Consider the following 19251-nt stretch of genomic DNA (forward strand, 5'->3'; position numbering starts at 1 on the left):
AAGTAAAAAAAAAAAATCCATGTCCCCAGCTTTCAATCCATTCTGTTTTGGTTTTTTTTAAGTGAAAGCAAAATTAAAAATAAAATACACCAGTTCCATTTCCTAAAGGGAGCAGAACACTTGTGAGCTGATGTTCACGGAGGTCTCATCTGCCTACACAGCTGAAACTATAACCCAGGCATTAAGATTTCTGTATATTCAGGAGGAAATCTGCTTCTTTACGGATCTCCGCACTAATACGATGCATAATTAAACAGCCTCTCCTGCTCTGCGTGAAAGGTGTTTTTCATGATACACACACACATAAGCTAGTTAGTAAAAGCATCTTTTTTGCCTCCTTCCTGACTGACATGTCTGGATACACAAGCTCTACCTCCCATTCAGATCTTGACTCAAATCTTCCATGTAGCCAGGGATTTGTTTGCTAGAGGAGCCAGCAATGACCAATCCAACTCCTCCTTCTATGGGATATAAAGTCCCATACAGACAGCAAATCACTGAAACATTATGTGTGGGGTTTTCTCAGAACCAGATTTCTAGATGGAATCCATTTTGTTTACTAAAGTAAATTTATGCAGGTATTAAGACCAACACATGACCTTGAGGATGTCTATAATGTAACATAGTAATGACGGCAGAAAAAGACTAAAATGGTCCATCTAGTCTGCCCAGCAGGGTTCCCAAGGTAGTCACTGCCGCTCTGTGCAGGTTACCCCCTCGTTTCTGTTAAGGGCAGTAACTGCCTCTCCGTGCAGGTTACCTCCATGTTTCTGTTAAGAGTAGTAACTGCTGCTCCGTGCAGGTTTCCCCATGTTTCTGTTAAGGGCAGTAACTGCCGCTCCGTGCAGGTTTCCCCATGTTTCTGTTAAGAGTAGTAACTGCCGCTCCGTGCAGGTCACCCCCATGTTTCTGTTAAGGGTAGTAACTGCCTCTCCGTGCAGGGTACCCCCATGTTTCTGTTAAGAGTAGTAACTGCTGCTCCGTGCAGGTTTCCCCATGTTTCTGTTAAGAGTAGTAACTGCCGCTCCTTGCAGGTTACCCCCATGTTTCTGTTAAGAGTAGTAACTGCTGCTCCGTGCAGGTTTCCCCATGTTTCTGTTAAGGGCAGTAACTGCCGCTCCGTGCAGGGTACCCCCATGTTTCTGTTAAGGGTAGTAACTGCCGCTCCGTGCAGGTTCCCCCCATGTTTCTGTTAAGGGCAGTAACTGCCGCTCCGTGCAGGTTACCCCCATGTTTCTGTTAAGGGTAGTAACTGCCGCTCCGTGCAGGTTCCCCCCATGTTTCTGTTAAGGGTAGTAACTGCCGCTCCGTGCAGGTTACCTCCATGTTTCTGTTAAGGGTAGTAACTGCCGCTCCGTGCAGGTCACCCCCATGTTTCTGTTAAGGGTAGTAACTGCCATTCCATACTGGTTACGCTTTTTTATTTATTCCCATCCTCTAGCCTTTTTGGGATCCACAGTGTTTGTCCCATGCCCCTTTGAAATCCTTCACAGTTTTAGTCTTCACCGCTTCCTCCGGAAGGGCATTCCAGGCAATCCTCACCATGAGCTGGTTTTGCACATATCTTGATCTAAAAATCAAAGTTAATTACATATTTTAGTTATCATAGACTCGTACAGTCAACCTTCCCTCTAAGGTACGCGGGAGAACGGAGACACCTTTCTCCCATCAGGTGTGCTCCAGCCTTCCCGTGGATTAAACTTTGCAGGGCTTCAGCCACAGGATGGCTAGAGCACACCTGAAGGGGAGAAGGGGTACCAGTGCTCTTCCATCTATCTTAGAGGGAACAATGGTTAAGGCTCTTGAGGCTAAGAGCCGGCTACCCCTGCCCTAGCAAATATTACAGGTCATATGTTAATTAAAGACACCTAAATACATAGCAAACTGGTAATTCCGTACAATAACTCCTGTAATGTATGCAAGGAAATATCTATTTTTTTTCCTGGGATAGTGAGTGAAGTTAAAGTTGCAAGCCTTCACCCACCTGAAACGGAGCAGAACATGTTCACAGAAGCCTCTGTTTATGCCCTGCAAACCTTTGGATTCCTCCAGGTTTTTCTTTCAGTGACAACGCTGCGCTAAGCTTTCTGAGCAGGTCAGCTGTAAGTCATTTTAGGCGCGATTACTCGGAAGGAGAGGCAGAGGGGAACGCAGGGAAATTTTGTAGACCAGGGACCCCTTCAGAGAGAGCCACTCCCTGGACCAGGCTCCTCTCACCCTGTGCATCCTGTAGGGAAGCAGCCAAAGATGAATGGTTTATGTGGTTAGTGAGCCGGCAGGGGAGGATTGTATGTTTCTTATTTTTTAAAGACGTACACAGTAAGTTGTTTCGCTTTTTGTGTTTATTTTCTTTTGTCTTTTCCCCCAGGCCTTCTTCCCTTGGCAGTCTCTGTTGCCCATCCTTCCCAGAAAGCTTGCCCGGGTGGCTCAGTTTGCCCTCAATGGTCCAAGGACCGGAGGTGAAGCCTCCTTCAAGGTGCACCTGGCAGAGGGCACCACCATCTTCCTTCCCGTTTTGGGTCAGGGGGTATCCACTCCATGGCATGCCCAGGCCCGACTGGCTCTGATGGAGAGGAGGCTTGTTTAACCTGAATATTGTGGGCTAGATATACTCAGGGGATTCTCCTGGACAAAATGCTCGCGCGTACCTGCATTTCTAGAGCTCTGTCGTGGCCAATGCTAATCTGGGTTTGTAGAGCCCCCTTCAGTTAAAAAGACCAATGTACTAAGAAGTGCCAAGTATTGCAGGAAGGTTGCAGCTTTTCCACTGGGACTCTTGGTAGAAAGTTACCCATGTTCTTTTTTCATAGACAGCTTCACAAAAAGATAAGCTCCTCAATGAGCTGTAGTTATCTCATTTGCAAAAATTCACCCTCGACGATGTCTTTGCTTATTGTTTTTTTTCTGAATTCTGAGTTCGTGACTAGCTTTGCATGATATTCATTAACTCAGAATTTTTGTAAATGTATGAGTGTCACAGACTACCCTTGTGAGTTTATTATGTGCCTGGGGTGCTGGGGGGCATTTTATGAATGTTTCCGCAGAAGACCGAAATGCCAGGGTTTCTGTGCAACTCGGGGTGCTTTGCATGTATTGCAAAGACCTTCACACCTTAGTACATTGGCCTCCGAGAGGCTTCTGAAATGCATTGGCAGTGTCCTTTTTTAGGAGCTGTGGTTTGCTGGTTGGAGTACTCTGCTGGAGACTGGGTGCACATCCTCAGCTTGGGATACCCCCTTCCACGGATAAGTTCTATGGGGAAAGGGCTTGTTGTACAGGCCTACTGCAGATCACTACATAGATAATGAAATAAATACGTACAAAGCCTAAATACCAATCATGGTTACTGATAAAGGTCTCACCTACAGCTTTTCTGTTGACCTTTATCCATAGGTACAGAAGTCTTGAAAAAAAATCAGAGTAGATCGAAAATCATTTAACAGCAATATTTCAACTTTACATTCTATGAAATATGATCAACCATCCATAACTAATCCCTTGTTTGACAGCATGTAATTGGTAATCTGTAAGATACTGCTATTCTTACTCCTTCTGCTTTGGCCATGGTGGTAACTTTTCATGCCGGGGTCAGTTGGCAGGGCATTAACCTTCCTCCCCCCACCATCAGTTTTGTACAGGTTCTCAGTGTCAGCCCAAAGGCCAAGATCAGACAGAGCTCAGCTCAAGGGCACAAACCCCGCACTTGTATCTTAGGAAAATGGTAGAGAACCGATAAAGACATTACACAGTATTGACACAAAAAGGGGCTCAGTTAGTACAAGACATCTCACACCTCGTCTGAAGCACTTCCAGCTTCTACAGAATATAGGGGCCACTATATATATATATATATATATATATATATATATATATATATATATATATAGAATATAGCCACTAGGGGCCACAGCAGCTGGCCACACAACACCAGTACTACACCAACTGCACTGGCTCCCAGTCAAAAGCAGGAGAAGGTTCAAAATGCTCTGCTTCATCTACAAGAGCGTGGCAGGGCAGGAGTGACTGGAATTGTTCCTGTCCCCTTCTACAGAGAAGCGGTAAGTGGGAGCTGGGAGGCCCTGGTCCAGGCTATTTGAGGGAGGGAGGAGGGGGAATCTTGTCAGGACTTGGCTCAGCCCAGCCTGGGGAGGCTCCAGGTTGTTGGGAGGGAGTGAGAGAAGCAGAGGTGCTCAGGGAGGCCTCAGAATCTGAAAAAGCAGAGAGAGAGAGAATGAATGTGTGTGTCTGTGTATGTGTGTGTATTTGTGTGTGGGAGTGTGTGTTTGTGTGGGTGTGTGGAGGGTATGTGTGTGTATTTGTGTGTGGCAGTGTTTGTGTGTGTGTGTGGAGTGTGTGTGTATTTGTGTATGGGAGTGTGTGTGTATTTGTGTGTGTGAGTGTGTGTGTGTGTTTTTGTGTGTGTGTGTATTTGTGTATGGGAGTGTGTGTGTGTGTTTGTGTGGGTGTGTGGGAATGTGTGTGTGTTTGTGTGGGTGTGTGGAGGGTGTGTGTGTATTTGTGTGTGGGAGTGTGTGTGTGTGTGTGGGTGTGTGTGAGTGTGTGTGTGGGTGTGTGGAGGGTGTGTGTGTGTGTATTTGTGTGTGGAGGGTGTGTGTGTGTGTATTTGTGTGTGGAGTGTGTGTTTGTGTGGGTGTGTGGAGGGTGTGTGGGAGTATTTGTGTGTGTGGGAGTGTGTGTGTGTGTGTGTGTGTGTGTGTGTGTATTTGTGTGTGTGTTTTTGTGAGGGTGTGTGGAGGGTGGGTGTGTGTTTGTGTGGATGTGTGGAGGGTGTGTCTGTATATTTGTGTGTGGGAGTGTGTGTGTTTGTGTGGGTGTGTGGAGGGGTGTGTGTGTATTTGTGTGTGGGGTGTTTGTGTGGGTGTGTGGAGGGTCTGTGTGTGTTTGTGTGTGGGAGTGTGTGTGTTTGTGTGGGTGTGTGGAGGGTGTGTGTGTGTGGGTTTGTGTGTGTTTGTGTGGGTGTGTGGGAGTGTGTGTGTGTGTTTGTGTGGGTGTGTGTGTTTGTGTGGGTGTGTGGAGGGTGTGTGTGTGTGTGTATTTGTGTGGGTGTGTGGAGGGTGTGTGTGTGGGTGTGTGGAGGGTGTGTGGGTGTATCTGTGTGGGTGTGTGTGTTTCTGTGGGTGTGGGTGTATTTGTGTGTGGGTGTGTGTGTTTCTGTGGGTGTGGGTGTATTTGTGTGTGGGAGTGTGTGTATGTTTGTGTGTGTGTGTGTGTGTGTATTTGTTTATGGGAGTATGTATGTGTTTTTGTGTGTGTGTATTTGTGTGTGTATTTGTGTGTGTGTGTGTTTGTGTAGGTGTGTGGGGGGAGGGGCCAGGGAGAGATGCTTGGGTATCCTTTTTTAATGTTTTTCTTAGCAAACCTAAAATATCTGAACATTTTGGGATATTTTTGGGGCAAGTCTATTTTTGTTTTTTTTTCTCTTGGAACAAACCAAAAATAGATTTTTTTCATTATAAAAAATGGCATTTGTTATAAAAGACTGCAAACCTTTAATTTCTTTTCAGAACAGAATTGAATTATGGATGCACTGACTTGTGTGAAAACTGGGCAAAGGAACAGTAGCTAGAGTTGTAGCCTTGACAATTGGCATTACTGCTGGCAAGGTTCAAACTTGTACTAATTCCACTTTTTTCTTTTGCAAATAGAAAGAAGAAACTTTGCTACTTTGTATAAGAGCGATTGCTGCCGTCTTGACTCTTTAGTTATGGTGGCTCGGGGAATGGAATTTACAGCCCATTCCAGTTTATACCCCCAGGAAAGGGTAACAGCGCAAGGACACCGAGAAGGCAAATTCCCTCCCTCCGCCGGTACCGGAAGGTTGCAAAGCAGGAAAAAGGCTCGGGCCGGTGTTCTCTTTTACACTCAGAACCTGGGAGCGTGGCAGGGAGCGAGCAGGACAGAACGAGACTAAGGGGGGGGGGGGGGGGGTTCCCCCCCCTCTGACCTTCATCCCCCTACTGAGGGAGCTGCCCTGGGAAGGGTAGCTTGGAGTTCATCTTTACCCAGTGTTTCTGGACTCTTTTTCCAGCTGATTGGGAACTCCTTGCAATGCAGAGATTTAATTTTATTCCCCCTATTGTATATTGAGGACAGTGAATCCCCAAAGAGACTCTAAGGACATGGCAACTCTGAAAAGCCAGAAATTCATTTTACCTTTCTTTGAGAAACACAGCCTGTACTTCCAGAGCCAGAGGAAGCAAGTTGGCCTGCTAGGACTCCACCTTTTCTCTCAACGAGAGAAGACCCGTCCTCCTACAAAGAGTTTATAGCTTGCAAGGAAAAACCATTAACCTCCTGACATCAGGATGCAAGTCCAAAAAGTGCTTTAACACCGAATAGAAGTCTGGCTTACAAGAAGGCAATTCTGTTTAAGTTAGGAAATCAACTCTTTGGCACCACGGGAGGATGAGGAGGCACAGCAAACGCTGTGAAGGGGCAGCTCCTTCTCCGGTGGAAATGGCTTTCCAACGGGTCTCCATTTTTTTCTGAAAACAGAGAAGGTAGGGTGAAAGGGGTGGGGGGGGTGTGTGTGTGTGTGTGGGGGGGGGGGGGGGGGGGTGGAGAGAGAGAGAGAGAGAGGAGGAGGAAGAAGTAGAAGAGAGATCGATGGAAACTGACAGTGACGTTTAATAACACTTATTCAGCACTAAACGACGAAAATCAGCCTGGATAACTACAGACAAAGATCAATAGTTTCCATCACAAAGGATAAAGGGGATTAGAGCGTCAACTCCTTCCCTGCTAACGCTCCTTTTCACACCGCTCTATGCCGGTGCACTGTTTGCACTCCCCCGGGGAAGGACCCGTTTGCCAGCTCGGCCGATCGATCCCGCCCTGATCAGGGCCAGAGCCTTCAGGAGTTTGGGATGAGAAGAGCATGGCCAGCGAGCTCGCCTCTGGCCTGATCTTCCGCTTCGTCTTGCCCCTCTCCCTCTTGGCAGGTAGGAAGTCCGGAGAGGCACTGTCCGAGTCCGGCAAGCGACCTGTGACCCGAGTGCAAGGACCGAGAGCCAGAGCACAATCCAGGGCCAGTCTGGGGTCAGGTTAGGGCAAGGCTCCTTCGCAGGTTTGATTAGAAGGTGACCGTAAAGTCCCTTGAGATAGGGAAGTCGCATTCCGTCCCCTAGGAAGGGCTGCGGACTCGGAGGGGTTTTACTGCTCTGCCAACGGGGGCTGGAGATTTGGGGGGGGCTGCAGCGCCTCTTCTAGCCCCCGATTCGGAATTTGCAAGCTCCCGGTTCTGATGCAATAGCAGGAAAAGTTACCGGACCTCACCCAGCACCGAGCTCGGACCCCTGCCTCGGAAAGACCATTCAGCTCGCCCCCTCGGGCACCGAAGACTTAAAAAAAAAAGCGATGTTTGTGTCGGAAAGAAGGAGAACTAAGTCTCTCAGTCCTGAGCTCGCTTCTCCCTCCGAAAAGCCAGGTTGAGTTTGGTCAGATTAAATGGCATTTTATGGCTCTGCCAGTGCTCTGGACATGTTAAACATTAAATGATATTAAAGTAGTAGTGCAGACAGATTACTCTCCTGTCTAGAGCCCAAAAGATACCAACAGAGAAAAGAAAGGTCTCCTTTATTCCCTCCCAGGGTGATTGCACCTGGAAGGAGTCAAGGAGACACTGGAGACAGAGCAAGTTTCAAGAAACCGAATACGTTACATTCTCCTATACGACTTCACCTCCGCAATTGCTTTATGAATCAAATACTGGCTCGGCTCTAACAGGGAGTCCCCTGAAGAGAGGAGAATAAGATTATAACAATGATTATTACAGAGCGCTCTTCTCCTTCCAGCTATCGCCATCCGGCACAATGGGCTCTCGGTGGTCTATCTTCTCTTCCTCCTCATTATTCCGCTCTTCCCCAAGCCCACACCTGTCACGATGAAAGGTAGGCGGAATTTACATCACTCGCACTGTCGCTAAGGTGCGCGTTTATTCAAGGTTTGCGCCTGCGTTTGAAAATAATGGGATTATTTTGTTGATAATTCTGGCGCAAGTTTTGCATCGGAGCAAAACTGGCGCAAAACTTTAATAACTCGGGGGCTGTTTGTTTTTTCTTTCCTGCGTCAGTGTTGGCAGATTTTGGAGAAATGTGTCAGGATTTCCTCTTAACTTGTAAACCTGTATTTCTCTGTGATGTTCATTTGGGATTCTAAACTTGCGCTATTTCCTGTTTAGTTTTTTTTTTTACTAATAGAGCATTATTTAAAAAAACAACACGTTTTTCCCTACTGTTGTAGATGTGGAAAAATGTAACGTTGTCAGTGTGGAGAGGGTTATTAATGTTTTATTCTTGATTGAGCAGGCAGGAGCGCTTCGGAACCAGGGATTTATCCGGTAGCTGTCACATAATTTCTAAAGACCCTCGGGCCAGATTTCAATTTCTAGCAAAAGCAGGTTAAAAAGCCTCTTCTGAAACAGTCGCTTTCGGACAAGAGCATTATATTTTCTGCACATTTAGGAAGGGGAAAATAACCACAGCCAGAAATAAAAACTTCAGCACGAGTGCCCTGAAAGTCTCTAAGTTTAGAAATCAGGCGATTGTTCGGTGGGCAGAAGTTTTGCCTGTCCAGAAGTTGCAGGAAGTTAAATCCCTGGGTAAAAAACCGAGCTGTTATACAAAGCTGCGATGGGAGCCCCTCTGCAACGACTTTACTTGCCCAGATTTGTCCAGATCACCGGCTAAAGCTGCGGCCGAATCTGTGCTTAAACCGGGTTTAAGGCAGCAATGAGTGCAGCCACATTTATCCGGATAATTTTAGCTGCTTAGGGCGGAATACGGTGCTGAGAGCTACATTTGAAAACCTTGCCGGGGCACTCCCCTAACCATCCCCCTTTTTAAAATCTTCTGGCTGTGTGCGCACAGTGATTTTGTGCGGACAGATTTTAGTCAGACACCGGGGGCCAAGGAGGATGGATTTTTAACTACATTTATGCAGTTAAAAGCCAGTTTTTGAATTAAACAAATCTTCGAATATCAGCCCCTCTGCCTGTTTGCATGCCCTTTTCATCTCAAGGGCTAGGATTTTAGGATCTGGGTCCTTCCATGAGAAGGGCACAAGTACATCAAGATAATCCTTTCAAGGGAGAATATTGATGGGGGATGGATGTAGAAGTGTAATGGAGCTCTTCAGACCTGGAGCAGGAACCAGAGAAAATGCACATCCCTTGGTGATGGAGCCTCTCAGAGCCGCATGCAGCTCATGCATGATGGCCCAGGAAATAGTCTTATGTGCAGCCCAGGTCTGGGGTGCTCCCTACTGTACAGCCACTCACATATTTTTATTTATTTATTTGTTTGTTTATTTTTAGGATCCACGGGACAATTTCTGAAATGGATATATTATACCAGTTTTCTTTTCCTCCTCATCCAGTCATCGTTCCAAATTGCCTTTCACTATGTAAAGCCGAATGGTAAAAAATATAATGCTTTTCTGCATATTGCAAATGCTGTTTTCAATTTGTTATAGGAAATGTGCTATCCTGTACTGCAGAGGTCCCCAATTTTGGTCCCAGAGAGCTACAAATAGGTTTGGTTTTTAGCAGTGGCATAGCCAGAATTGATTTTTTGGGTGGGCACAAGGTTAACATGGGTGGGCTGTAGGTTTGCAGGTCTGAGACCTACTAGATGTTTTCTTATTGATAAATAATGCCATATACTGCACCCTACAATGGCTTTCTAAGTAATTTGCAACAGCCATTATGTATCATGCGTGAAACTTTACAACATTTTACCTCAATTATTTCAAGCAATTACCAGCATTAAAAATTCCTTATTAATCAGAATTTATTTTACATTTATTGCAGTTTATAAATGCACAAATATAGAAAACAATCATGAACCATCTTTGCAGAAAACCAGAAATCTTCATAAATACAATAAAATATAATTAATCATCAGAACAGGTGCAGTGCAGAGCTAGGGCAATTCACATTACAACTAACATGAAAAAAAAAATTCAAATTCTGGTGTCACCTCAGCAAAAAATAACCCTCCACTGCTATTTTGTGAAGTAACACAAACTCCTGCAAAGAAAGAGGCATCTAGAACCTTGCCAAAAAGTCACAGCACTGACTCTCAGGATTCAAATAACAGCAACCTTATGGAAAAGCAGCAATGCAAATACTACACCAGGCCCTAGAACATTAATACATCACCTACAGGAATAACAGAACAAGCTGGACTACTACAGAGAAGCTTCATGCGAGCAGAAATATGCACTTCAGTTACACACACACACATGGCAAAACAGAGACCAAACTTTACCTAATATAGAAATAAGAGACCACAAAATAGAAACAGAAACATGCAGATAAAACCAAAATAGAAAGCCTGAGAAACTAAAGTCTCTGAACAGTGGAATACTGAAGAAAGAACAAAATACAAAAATATAAGAAATGCACATTCCCAAAGATGACATATCTAACATCTCAAAATCTTTTTTTTTTTTTTTTTTTTACCTTTGTTGTCTGATCTTTGTATTTTTCTAATCAGTTGGTCCGGGTCTCTTTTTCTCATTTTTACTCTTGTCACTCATTTCCTAATTCCTTTTCAGTGTCTTTCTTCTACTACTGTCTTCTTCCCTTCCACACACAAACCCATACACGCTTTCTCACAGACTCCCTCACACACTCAAGCTCTCATGCTCATATGCTCTCCCCCCCCCCCCCCCCACAAGCTCACATTCTCTGCAGACATACATACAAGCTCTCACTTTCTCACCCCTCCCCAGGCTTATATTCTTATGTACACTAGAGATGTGAATCAAAACCGGAATTGGTTCGGATTCCGGTTCCAATTCACATTGTGTTTTTTTTTCCGTCCGGACCGATCGCGGTTTTGTTTATTGGCTGCGCCCGAGCCGATAAACAAAAAACCCAGCCGACCCTTTAAAACTAATCCCTTAGCTTCCTCCACCCTCCCGACCCCCCCAAAAACATTTTACAGATACCTGGTGGTCCAGTGGGGGTCCCGGGAGCGATCTCCCGCTCTCGGGCCGTCGGCTGCCACTAATAAAAATGGCGCCGATGGCCTTTGCCCTTACCATGTGACAGGGTATCCGTGCCATTGGCTGGCCCCTATCACATGGAGGGAGTACTGGATGGCCGGCGCCATCTTTAAAAATGGCGTGGGCCATCCAGTGCTCTTACCATGTGACAGGGGCCGGCCAATGGCACGGATACCCTGTCACATGGTAAGGGCAAAGGCCATCGGCGCCATTTTTATTTGTGGCAGCCGACCGCCCGAGAGCGGGAGATCGCTCCCGGGACCCCCACTGGACCACCAGGTATCTGTAAAAAGTTTTTGGGGGGTCGGGAGGGTGGGGGAAGCTAAGGGATTAGTTTTAAAGGGTCGGGTGGGTTTAGAGGTTATTTTTGTGTGCTGCCCGCCCCAAAACGATAAGAGAACCCCCACAAACAATATCGTGGGGTTTTCCTATCATTTTGGGGGAGCCCCCGATTTCTGACAATTTTGAAAATATCGTACGATATTTTCAATCGTCCGAAGCCCGATTCACATCCCTAATGCACACACAGACGCACATCCAGGCATCCATTCTCACCCACCCACACAAACCCAGGCTCCCATTCTCACCCACAAACCCATGCTCCCATTCTTACCCACACATACACATATTCAAGCTCCCATTCTCACCCACACATACACACATTAAGCACTCATTCTCACTCACACACACAAACCCAGACTCCCATTCTCACCCACAAACCGATGCTCCTATTCTCACCCATACATACACATATTCAAGTTCCCATTCACACCCACACATACACATATTCAAGCTCCCATTCTCACCCACTCACAAACCCAGACTCCCATTCTCACCCACACATACACACATTTAAGGTTCCATTCTCACCCACATATACATACATTCAAGCACCCATTCTTACCCACATATTCAAGTTTCCATTCTCACCCACAGACAAACCCAGGTTCTATTCTCACCCACACATACATACATTCAAGCTCCCATTCTCACACACACCCAGGCTCCCATTCTTACCCACACATACAGATTCAAGCCCACGCACAGCTTCCGCTTCCTCCCCCTCTCAAGCAGGAAGATCAGTTGGCCTCTCCTGCTGCCACCAGCCTCCTGCTTTCTTTGGGCCATTTGGCCCACCAATCTTCCTGCTTGGGGGGGGGGGAGGGGGAGGAAGCAGAAGCTGTGTACGGCGCTTCTGCTCCCTCCCCCCTCCCAGAAATAGGAAGATCAGTGGGCCATATGGCCGCAGGATCGCATCCCCATGTGTGCCATGCAAATGCACGGAATGGTGCGCCGGCCCTGGGTCCTCCTCTTCGCCACGCGGAGATAGGATCCCGCGACAGCCTTGCAGGTCCTGTGCTCCACTTCTGGATCCAGTTGGGTGGGTCTGGGTCCAAATTGGGTGGGCAGCTGCCCTCCCAGGCCCACCCGTGGCTACGCCACTGGTTTTCAGAATATCCACAATGAATACTCATCGGACAGAAGACCTCAGATCAAGAGTCATTTGAAAAGGTTAAATTGTTCTGAAAACCAGGACCTGTTTGTAGCCCTCCAGGACTGTAATTTTTTTTTCTGCATCCAGTCTCGGGCAGGCTACAGGAAATTCTGGGAGTCCCTGGACTGACTGTGCTGGTTAGAGCCCTTCAAGAGAACCAAAGCATGCAACTTAACTAGGCTGTTAGGACAACTATGTATGCAAATATGTCTGATGCATGTTTAGTATGGATATCCTGAAAACCAGACCTGTTTGCCACTGCAGGACTAGAGTTACCTGCACTGCAGGGCTCTAACCAATAGCATGGCTTCCTGCAAAGTTACTTGGTGACTTTAAAATAACATGGTCGAAAAAAAGAGTCAACAACCTGATGAGGGAAGGAGAGCTCTTGAAAGTAAGTCACAAACATATTCAGTTAGTCCAATCTAAAGGTTTACCCTTTGTTGACCCTGATATTGAGTTGCAACCACGCTACGAGAAAGGAAATGCAGCCAAGTTGAAATTCATTGAAAACGTCTTTATTTTGACTCTGTTAAAGATATGTGCCTGACTCCCACTTGTACCTTTGGCATTATCTAGTTTGGCCAAAGGCTGCTGACCTTCATTCCAGCAGGTCTGGAGCCAGATGTGAGGGAATACTGGCTTTTGACTGGGGTTGGTCCTAGATGACAAGCCTGAAAAAAAGTCCCTATTTTTGGAGAAGACTTGAACAATTTGCTGAATAAACTGAAGTGAAGGCGTAATCTCACCACTCAGAAAACTTTGCATCTCTGTTGAGAAATATAAATAATGATTATTTTAAGCTGTGGCTTTGTAAATTGGACCACTATAATTCGAAAAGAACCTTTTGCCAGTAATAATTCCCACCCTGCATTAATTTAAAATAGTTAATATACTACATTATGCAAAAAAAGTCAGAATTTTCCTTTGGGATAATTAAATACTCAGAATTTGGGATAAAGCAGTCAGCACTAGACCTCTGATTTCTTCCTTTCTTTTTAGTATACAGGCAGCAGTGAATTTATTTTATTTTACAGAACTGTTAGGTAGTTTTAAGCAGTGGCCAGGTAATATATTATGAAATAATTCCATGCATTTTTAAAAAAAATAAAACATATTATTTTGTCTGTTTCTCTCATGTTGGACCTGGTTCAAAAAGCTTTTTAGCCATCAACACACAAAGGGAAGAAAGCTCTGGTAACTCAGGCCCTTTTCAGTCTGTGGGAAAAGCCAAAAAGTGTTCCTCTGCTCTGTGTGCACTGATGCCTGCAGAGTTTCATTTAACCCAAAAAATGGCCAGCTTGTACCATGTAGCTTCATTCATACCTTGAGAGTGTTCTGTGGTTATGTTTGAGCACAAATAATTATGCCTTCTTGTTCTAAGTATGCCTGTCTAGGTCAGTTATTTGTAATTGTTGTCATCCTGATTTAACTAGCTGTAGCTCCCTAGCATGCTCAGACAAGGATAGTAAGCCATCTTTGTTTTGAGAAATCTTTGGTATGTTGATAGTGCCTACTGTCAGACTTTTTACTCTTTCCCATCAGACTACCTCTGGGAGAAGATCCTTTGTCAGTTTGGAATTTTAAGGTAAGATGCAGGTTGGATGAAAAAGGCTGGAGATATATTTTTTTTTAATTTCAGATCCAGATATTATCATGGAGCAGTGCATCCCATCGACAGCTATTTATTAATGCGCAATGAAGCAGATGTTTTTGGGTTGTTGCTATGTGGTGAAATTGGCCAAAATCTACTTAGCGTTTTTTCAGTACTCTTGCTTTTTTGATGGGGTTTCCTTTGTAATCAAACACTTATAATGGGGATTTCCCCCTATAGGTCACATACTTTTTATTGTGTTCTCCTCTCTTGCCTGGCAAATGTCTCCTGTCTTTCGGACTAGAAGGGGCACATGCAGCCCTATTCCAAAATTACTTCCCCCCCCCATTCTGTCTGCATATAAAATATCTTTATTAAACAAGGCCCACTGATGCTTTCAAGTTTCCTTCAATGGTGGTGACAGTTTTACTGAATTCACAAGTCTGTCAACAAATTGGAAACAACATAACTATTACATTTCAGAATATCTTAGATTTAAGTGAATCGAAACTTCTGAAAAATATTTGTCCAAGTTACTTTTATGCCCAACTTAAGATCTATCTGAATTCAAGTGAAAGAAAAAAAAACAAACAAACTGATTCCTTGTTTTCAATTCCTACTTCACATTGAGGCCTTACCAAAATGCTGACCAGGACCAGAGATGTGCTCTCCTTTTAAAATGAAAGGGGAACACATTGAAAGCTGTGGTTTCCTTTATATGTCATTTCCAATCTAAAACAACATAAAATAAACATAATGAAATGATTTAGCACACACAAAATACATTTAGTGTGCAGTAAAGCAACAAAAATAAAAAAAAATTGGAAAAACAAAAACTGAAATGAAACAAGAAAAAAACAGAAACTCTGTCCATGTTCGTCCTTAACCAGGTCTGAGTCCTGTTTATGTGGGTGATTCCAAAGGGGGTGTTTTCCCTCTAAATAAAATTCTCCCCTTGTTTTCACGTTGCTGCAGTGACCTGTTGCAGGGGGCACAGCTTTACAAAGCCAGTCACTAATGAGTTTTGCTGCTCTGACCCATAGCTTTTTCGCTGAACCTTATCTCTTTATTCACCAAAAAAACTGACCCGGTGACGGTTGCATTCCCCGGGGGGTCCACAGGCTGAGCCAGGTTGATGTTGGAAACATTTTCCGCCTCTTGGTTCCGGACATTGGGATGTTCTTCACCGGAATCTTTGTCCGCCGACTTTGCAAAAAGCTGGTGAAAGTGAGTGCGCCACAAACGGTTCCACCTGCCAAGGACCATGAGGCCGAAGATGAAGAGGTAAGTGCAGCTGGGCGGGGCGCACGCGTGACGCGAGAGGGGAGAGAACCAGTTATAGAGGTGGCTTGGAGCCTGCGCTCCGTGTAAGGATTTCAAAGCAAAGCTGAGATGTTCTGACCTCAAAAGGATCTCTTTAAGATTGGTAAAAAAATTGATAAAACCCCTGACATAACGGCAACAAGAAGGTTTTCCTCAAGATAATGGAAACGTCCCATTGGTTGAAGCCTTTCTCCTAGTTCGTAGCCTCAATAATGGAAAGACTTATCTTATTCCTTCTCCACAGAGTAGTCAGGAAACTGCTCAAGATAATACAATTACCCATGTTTACTGAAGATGTAGTTATTGAGATTTTATGGTAGGCAGTACAGGGGGACACGCATTTGAAACAATGTTTGAATAACTGACCAGGAAGGCTGAACTAGGTGTTTGTTTTTATGCTCATTCGAGCTTGACAATGATCATCAGTACAACAATAATTCTTTTAAAAACTACTTTTATTGTAACAATGTAAAATTATAGTTATCCATTGGCAGAACAAGACATCCAGTCTCCGTGGCTCCCTTCAGCACCTCCTAGCTTTGCTTTGTAAACTTCCTTCATTTCCTCAGAGGTCCAGCTCTCAGACAAGCATGGCCTGGCCTGTATCGCATGGAACCTGTTTGAGAGCTCTGACTTAAGATGGCCCAGGACAGGAGGAGCCACAAACAGGCCTGGCTTTCAGGATATGGACAACGAATATGCAGGAGATGTTTGTTTATTTATTTTGACATATTTGCGTGCATGCAAATCTATTTCATGCATATTTATTGTGCATATCTTGAAAACCAGGCCTCTCTGTGGCTCTGGAGGACCGAAGTTGGCCATCCCCGGCCCAGAAAGCATTACAGAGTATGTAGAAAGTCAGTGAGGAATTTATTTCCGTAGGGATACTTGATGTAGTATCATAAGACATTTCATGATAGTTGCAAGGTTGTGAAGCAATATTAGGAACAGCAATATGATTCTTTTTTGATCCAAGTATACTAGGCTGGTAAATAATACTGCCTGAGTATAGTTCTAATTCTCATAAGCTCTGCTACAGGAAGACAGGATAAACCCTACATCTGTCCCAGCACTTACTGCCTCTGAGGATTACTGAGAGCTTCCCTTGCATCGGAGCTGACGAGGGGCAGCGACATTTCGCTGTACCCCAGGGCCAGCAGTGCCTTTGGGGCACAGTGCAGAACTTCATCCCTGCCCCAGGCCTCACACGTCTGATGCATTGTTCAGGGGATTGTAGTGCACAGGTAACAAGATTTGGACTGGAGGACAAGGCAAAGCCATTGAAGGGCACAGATGAAACAAGAAGGTGGAGGTTGAAAGAGTAGATCAGGCCAAAAGGAGCAAAAGAAACACCTCCCCCCCCCCCCACCAGTGAATGGAAAGTTTGAAGTGAATGAGTAAATGCTCCTGGGAATCCGAGTCACTTATTTTCAGTAATATTTGAGCAGGAATACGAAACAGAGTCAGAAGAGAGTGAGGAAGAGACAGAGTGTTCCACTGAGGATGATGCCTTGGGGAGAGAGACAAGTGACCAAAAACCAAAGCTGATTCTTAAAATTGCGGCCTTCATATCAGGCTTGAAGATCATCTTTGAAGCCCTCTTTACCACAGCCGGGAAGGTGGTGGCCACGCTTCTCATGGGCTTGTCAGGTACGGCACGACCATCGTGTGGAACCCGTCGGGCCTTCTCGAGGAATGCGCACTATTGTAGGGGGTGTGGAGTCTCAGCTTTCCTGGCCTGTTTTTCTCCCCAGGGATCACCTTGCCTTCCCTGACGTCATCCATCTACTTTTTCACGTTCCTGGGCCTGTGCTCCTGGTGGGCCTGCCGGCGCAGCGTCAGCCTGCTGGTCTTCAGCAGCCTGTGCGTGATGACATCAATATTCAGTGCAGGGCACCTGGCTGGCATCTACCTCTACCAATTGCCTTATTTTCAGGACCTGGTTCCTCCTGACGACATTTATGCCAGGTGAGATCTAGTTATGCGTCTACCACTGCGATGATTACAAGAGTTGGCAATGTTGTTTCACAGCTCACTTTAATTTCCTCTCCCTTTCTCAAACGTTACTGGACGCGTCTGATAATTCAGCAGATTGTCACTGAGGTGGAACTCGGTGATTACATATTCATCCTGTGTTCTGCAGTCCCCGTATATGTCATACATACTGGCCCTTGCACATTGGTAGCTTATGTCAGAACAGCATCTGCACGCTCTGGGGCTGTTTGCAGCTTTAACTCTGCCTGGAAATTGTTGATTGCTTTAGGGGCTCCAGAAATATGGTAAAGGCAGCGAGCATAGCTGGATTTAAAAAAAAGGTTTGGGACAAGTTCTTGGAGGAGAAGTCCATAAACCATTAATATTAACCAGATAGACTTGGGGGAAGTCACTGCTTATCACTGGGCCTTAGCAGCTTGGGGTCTATTTACTGTTTGGGACCCTTCCAGGTACTTGTGACCTGGAATGATCATTGTTGGAAACAAGATTTTATTTATTTATTTGTTGATTTTTATATCCCGACATTCATCGGAACATCCTGCCGGTTTACATTGTAACAAAATAACAAGAGAGAGAAATACAATAAACAGGGAAGGGAAGTGGGGAGCAGTAATGAAGGAGGAGAGAGGACAGCAGTAGGAAGGATAGGGAAAGAGAGAGATTTGATAGGAAGCATTTGAAGAAAATAAAATTAACAATAGACACTATGTACAGGTGAGCTGGTAGGTACCAGACCAGTGATGGCAGTGACAGGGAGAGGTGGGGGGGGGGGGGGGGGAATGGGAGGGTAGGCTTAAAGGAGGGAGAGGGGAAACTTATAACAGAATGTAGGCGTCATTGCTTAGGGGGAAGAAACGCTATGTTTTGGAGTCTTTGCTTGGGGTGAAGAAAGGGGGAGAAAAGGAGAGGCAGAGAGGAGGAGGGGGGAAAGGGTGGGCTGCGGGGTTAAAGTGCAAGCTAAGTCTGGTCAACGTCTGGGTATGCTAATGTAAAGAGCCAGGTTGTGAGCCCTTTTTAAAATTTAGACAGGTTAGGTTCTAGCCGGAGGGCCGTGGGCAGGGCGTTCCATAGATGAAGGGCCGGCAATGGAGAAAGCCCTTTCTCTGGTTGAGGTGTGGTGAGCAGTTTTTAGGGAAGAGGGTGTATAGGGTACCAGCAAGGTTGGATCCGGAGGGGCGGGTAGATGATCGGAAAAGAGGTGCATTCTCGAGCCAGGTGTGATTTTGATTGTACAATAAATTGTGGAGGATGGTGAGTGTTTTGTATTTTTGCGTGAGGTTATGGGTAACCAGTGGAGGTCTTTTAGGATAGGGGTAATGTGATCCGATTTACGTGCGGCGTTTGTTAGGATTCTGGCCATGGCATTCTGTAAAGGTCGGAGGGGTTTGATAGTGGCGAGAGGGAGGCCCAGCAATAAAGAATTGCAATAGTCCACTGGGCTTGATGGCAATTCTTATGTTCTTATTAAAAAAAGATCAAAACATCACATAAGGACATAAAAAAAGCAAAATATGCTCAGTAAATATTCTTACAAATTTTACATCAACTATAATAAATTTATTGCATATACATCACATATTATAAAATATTACATAGAAAAATAAGACATTTTTTCATTTTCAAATATTATTTGTTAACATAGTGAGGGTACCCATAACAAATCCCAAAATTTTTTTATCATAAATACCACCAATCCCATAAAACACACTTCATTCACTCACCACAATCAAACAATTAAAATACCCACATTGCACATTTTCCCAAATACCTAATGAACAAAAGACAACAGGAACAATGAACCCTATATAAT

General features: G+C 45.1%; 1 protein-coding gene across 1 annotated transcript in view; it reads left to right on the plus strand.

Annotated features, from left to right (window-relative positions):
• Positions 1-6898: 6898 nt before the first annotated feature.
• The window catches only part of LOC115096784 (piezo-type mechanosensitive ion channel component 2-like), a 131569-nt gene continuing 119216 nt past the window's right edge, over positions 6899-19251 (plus strand). Inside the window, exons 1-7 of the mRNA XM_029611884.1 lie at positions 6899-6962; positions 7815-7910; positions 9335-9436; positions 14072-14114; positions 15242-15404; positions 16895-17096; positions 17201-17414. Of these exons, the coding sequence (XP_029467744.1) occupies positions 6899-6962; positions 7815-7910; positions 9335-9436; positions 14072-14114; positions 15242-15404; positions 16895-17096; positions 17201-17414 (884 nt within the window). The remainder of the gene's footprint in view (positions 6963-7814; positions 7911-9334; positions 9437-14071; positions 14115-15241; positions 15405-16894; positions 17097-17200; positions 17415-19251) is intronic.

This window comes from Rhinatrema bivittatum, chromosome 8 (genome assembly GCF_901001135.1).
Source record: "Rhinatrema bivittatum chromosome 8, aRhiBiv1.1, whole genome shotgun sequence".
In the NCBI taxonomy this organism is placed as follows: Eukaryota; Metazoa; Chordata; class Amphibia; order Gymnophiona; family Rhinatrematidae; genus Rhinatrema; species Rhinatrema bivittatum.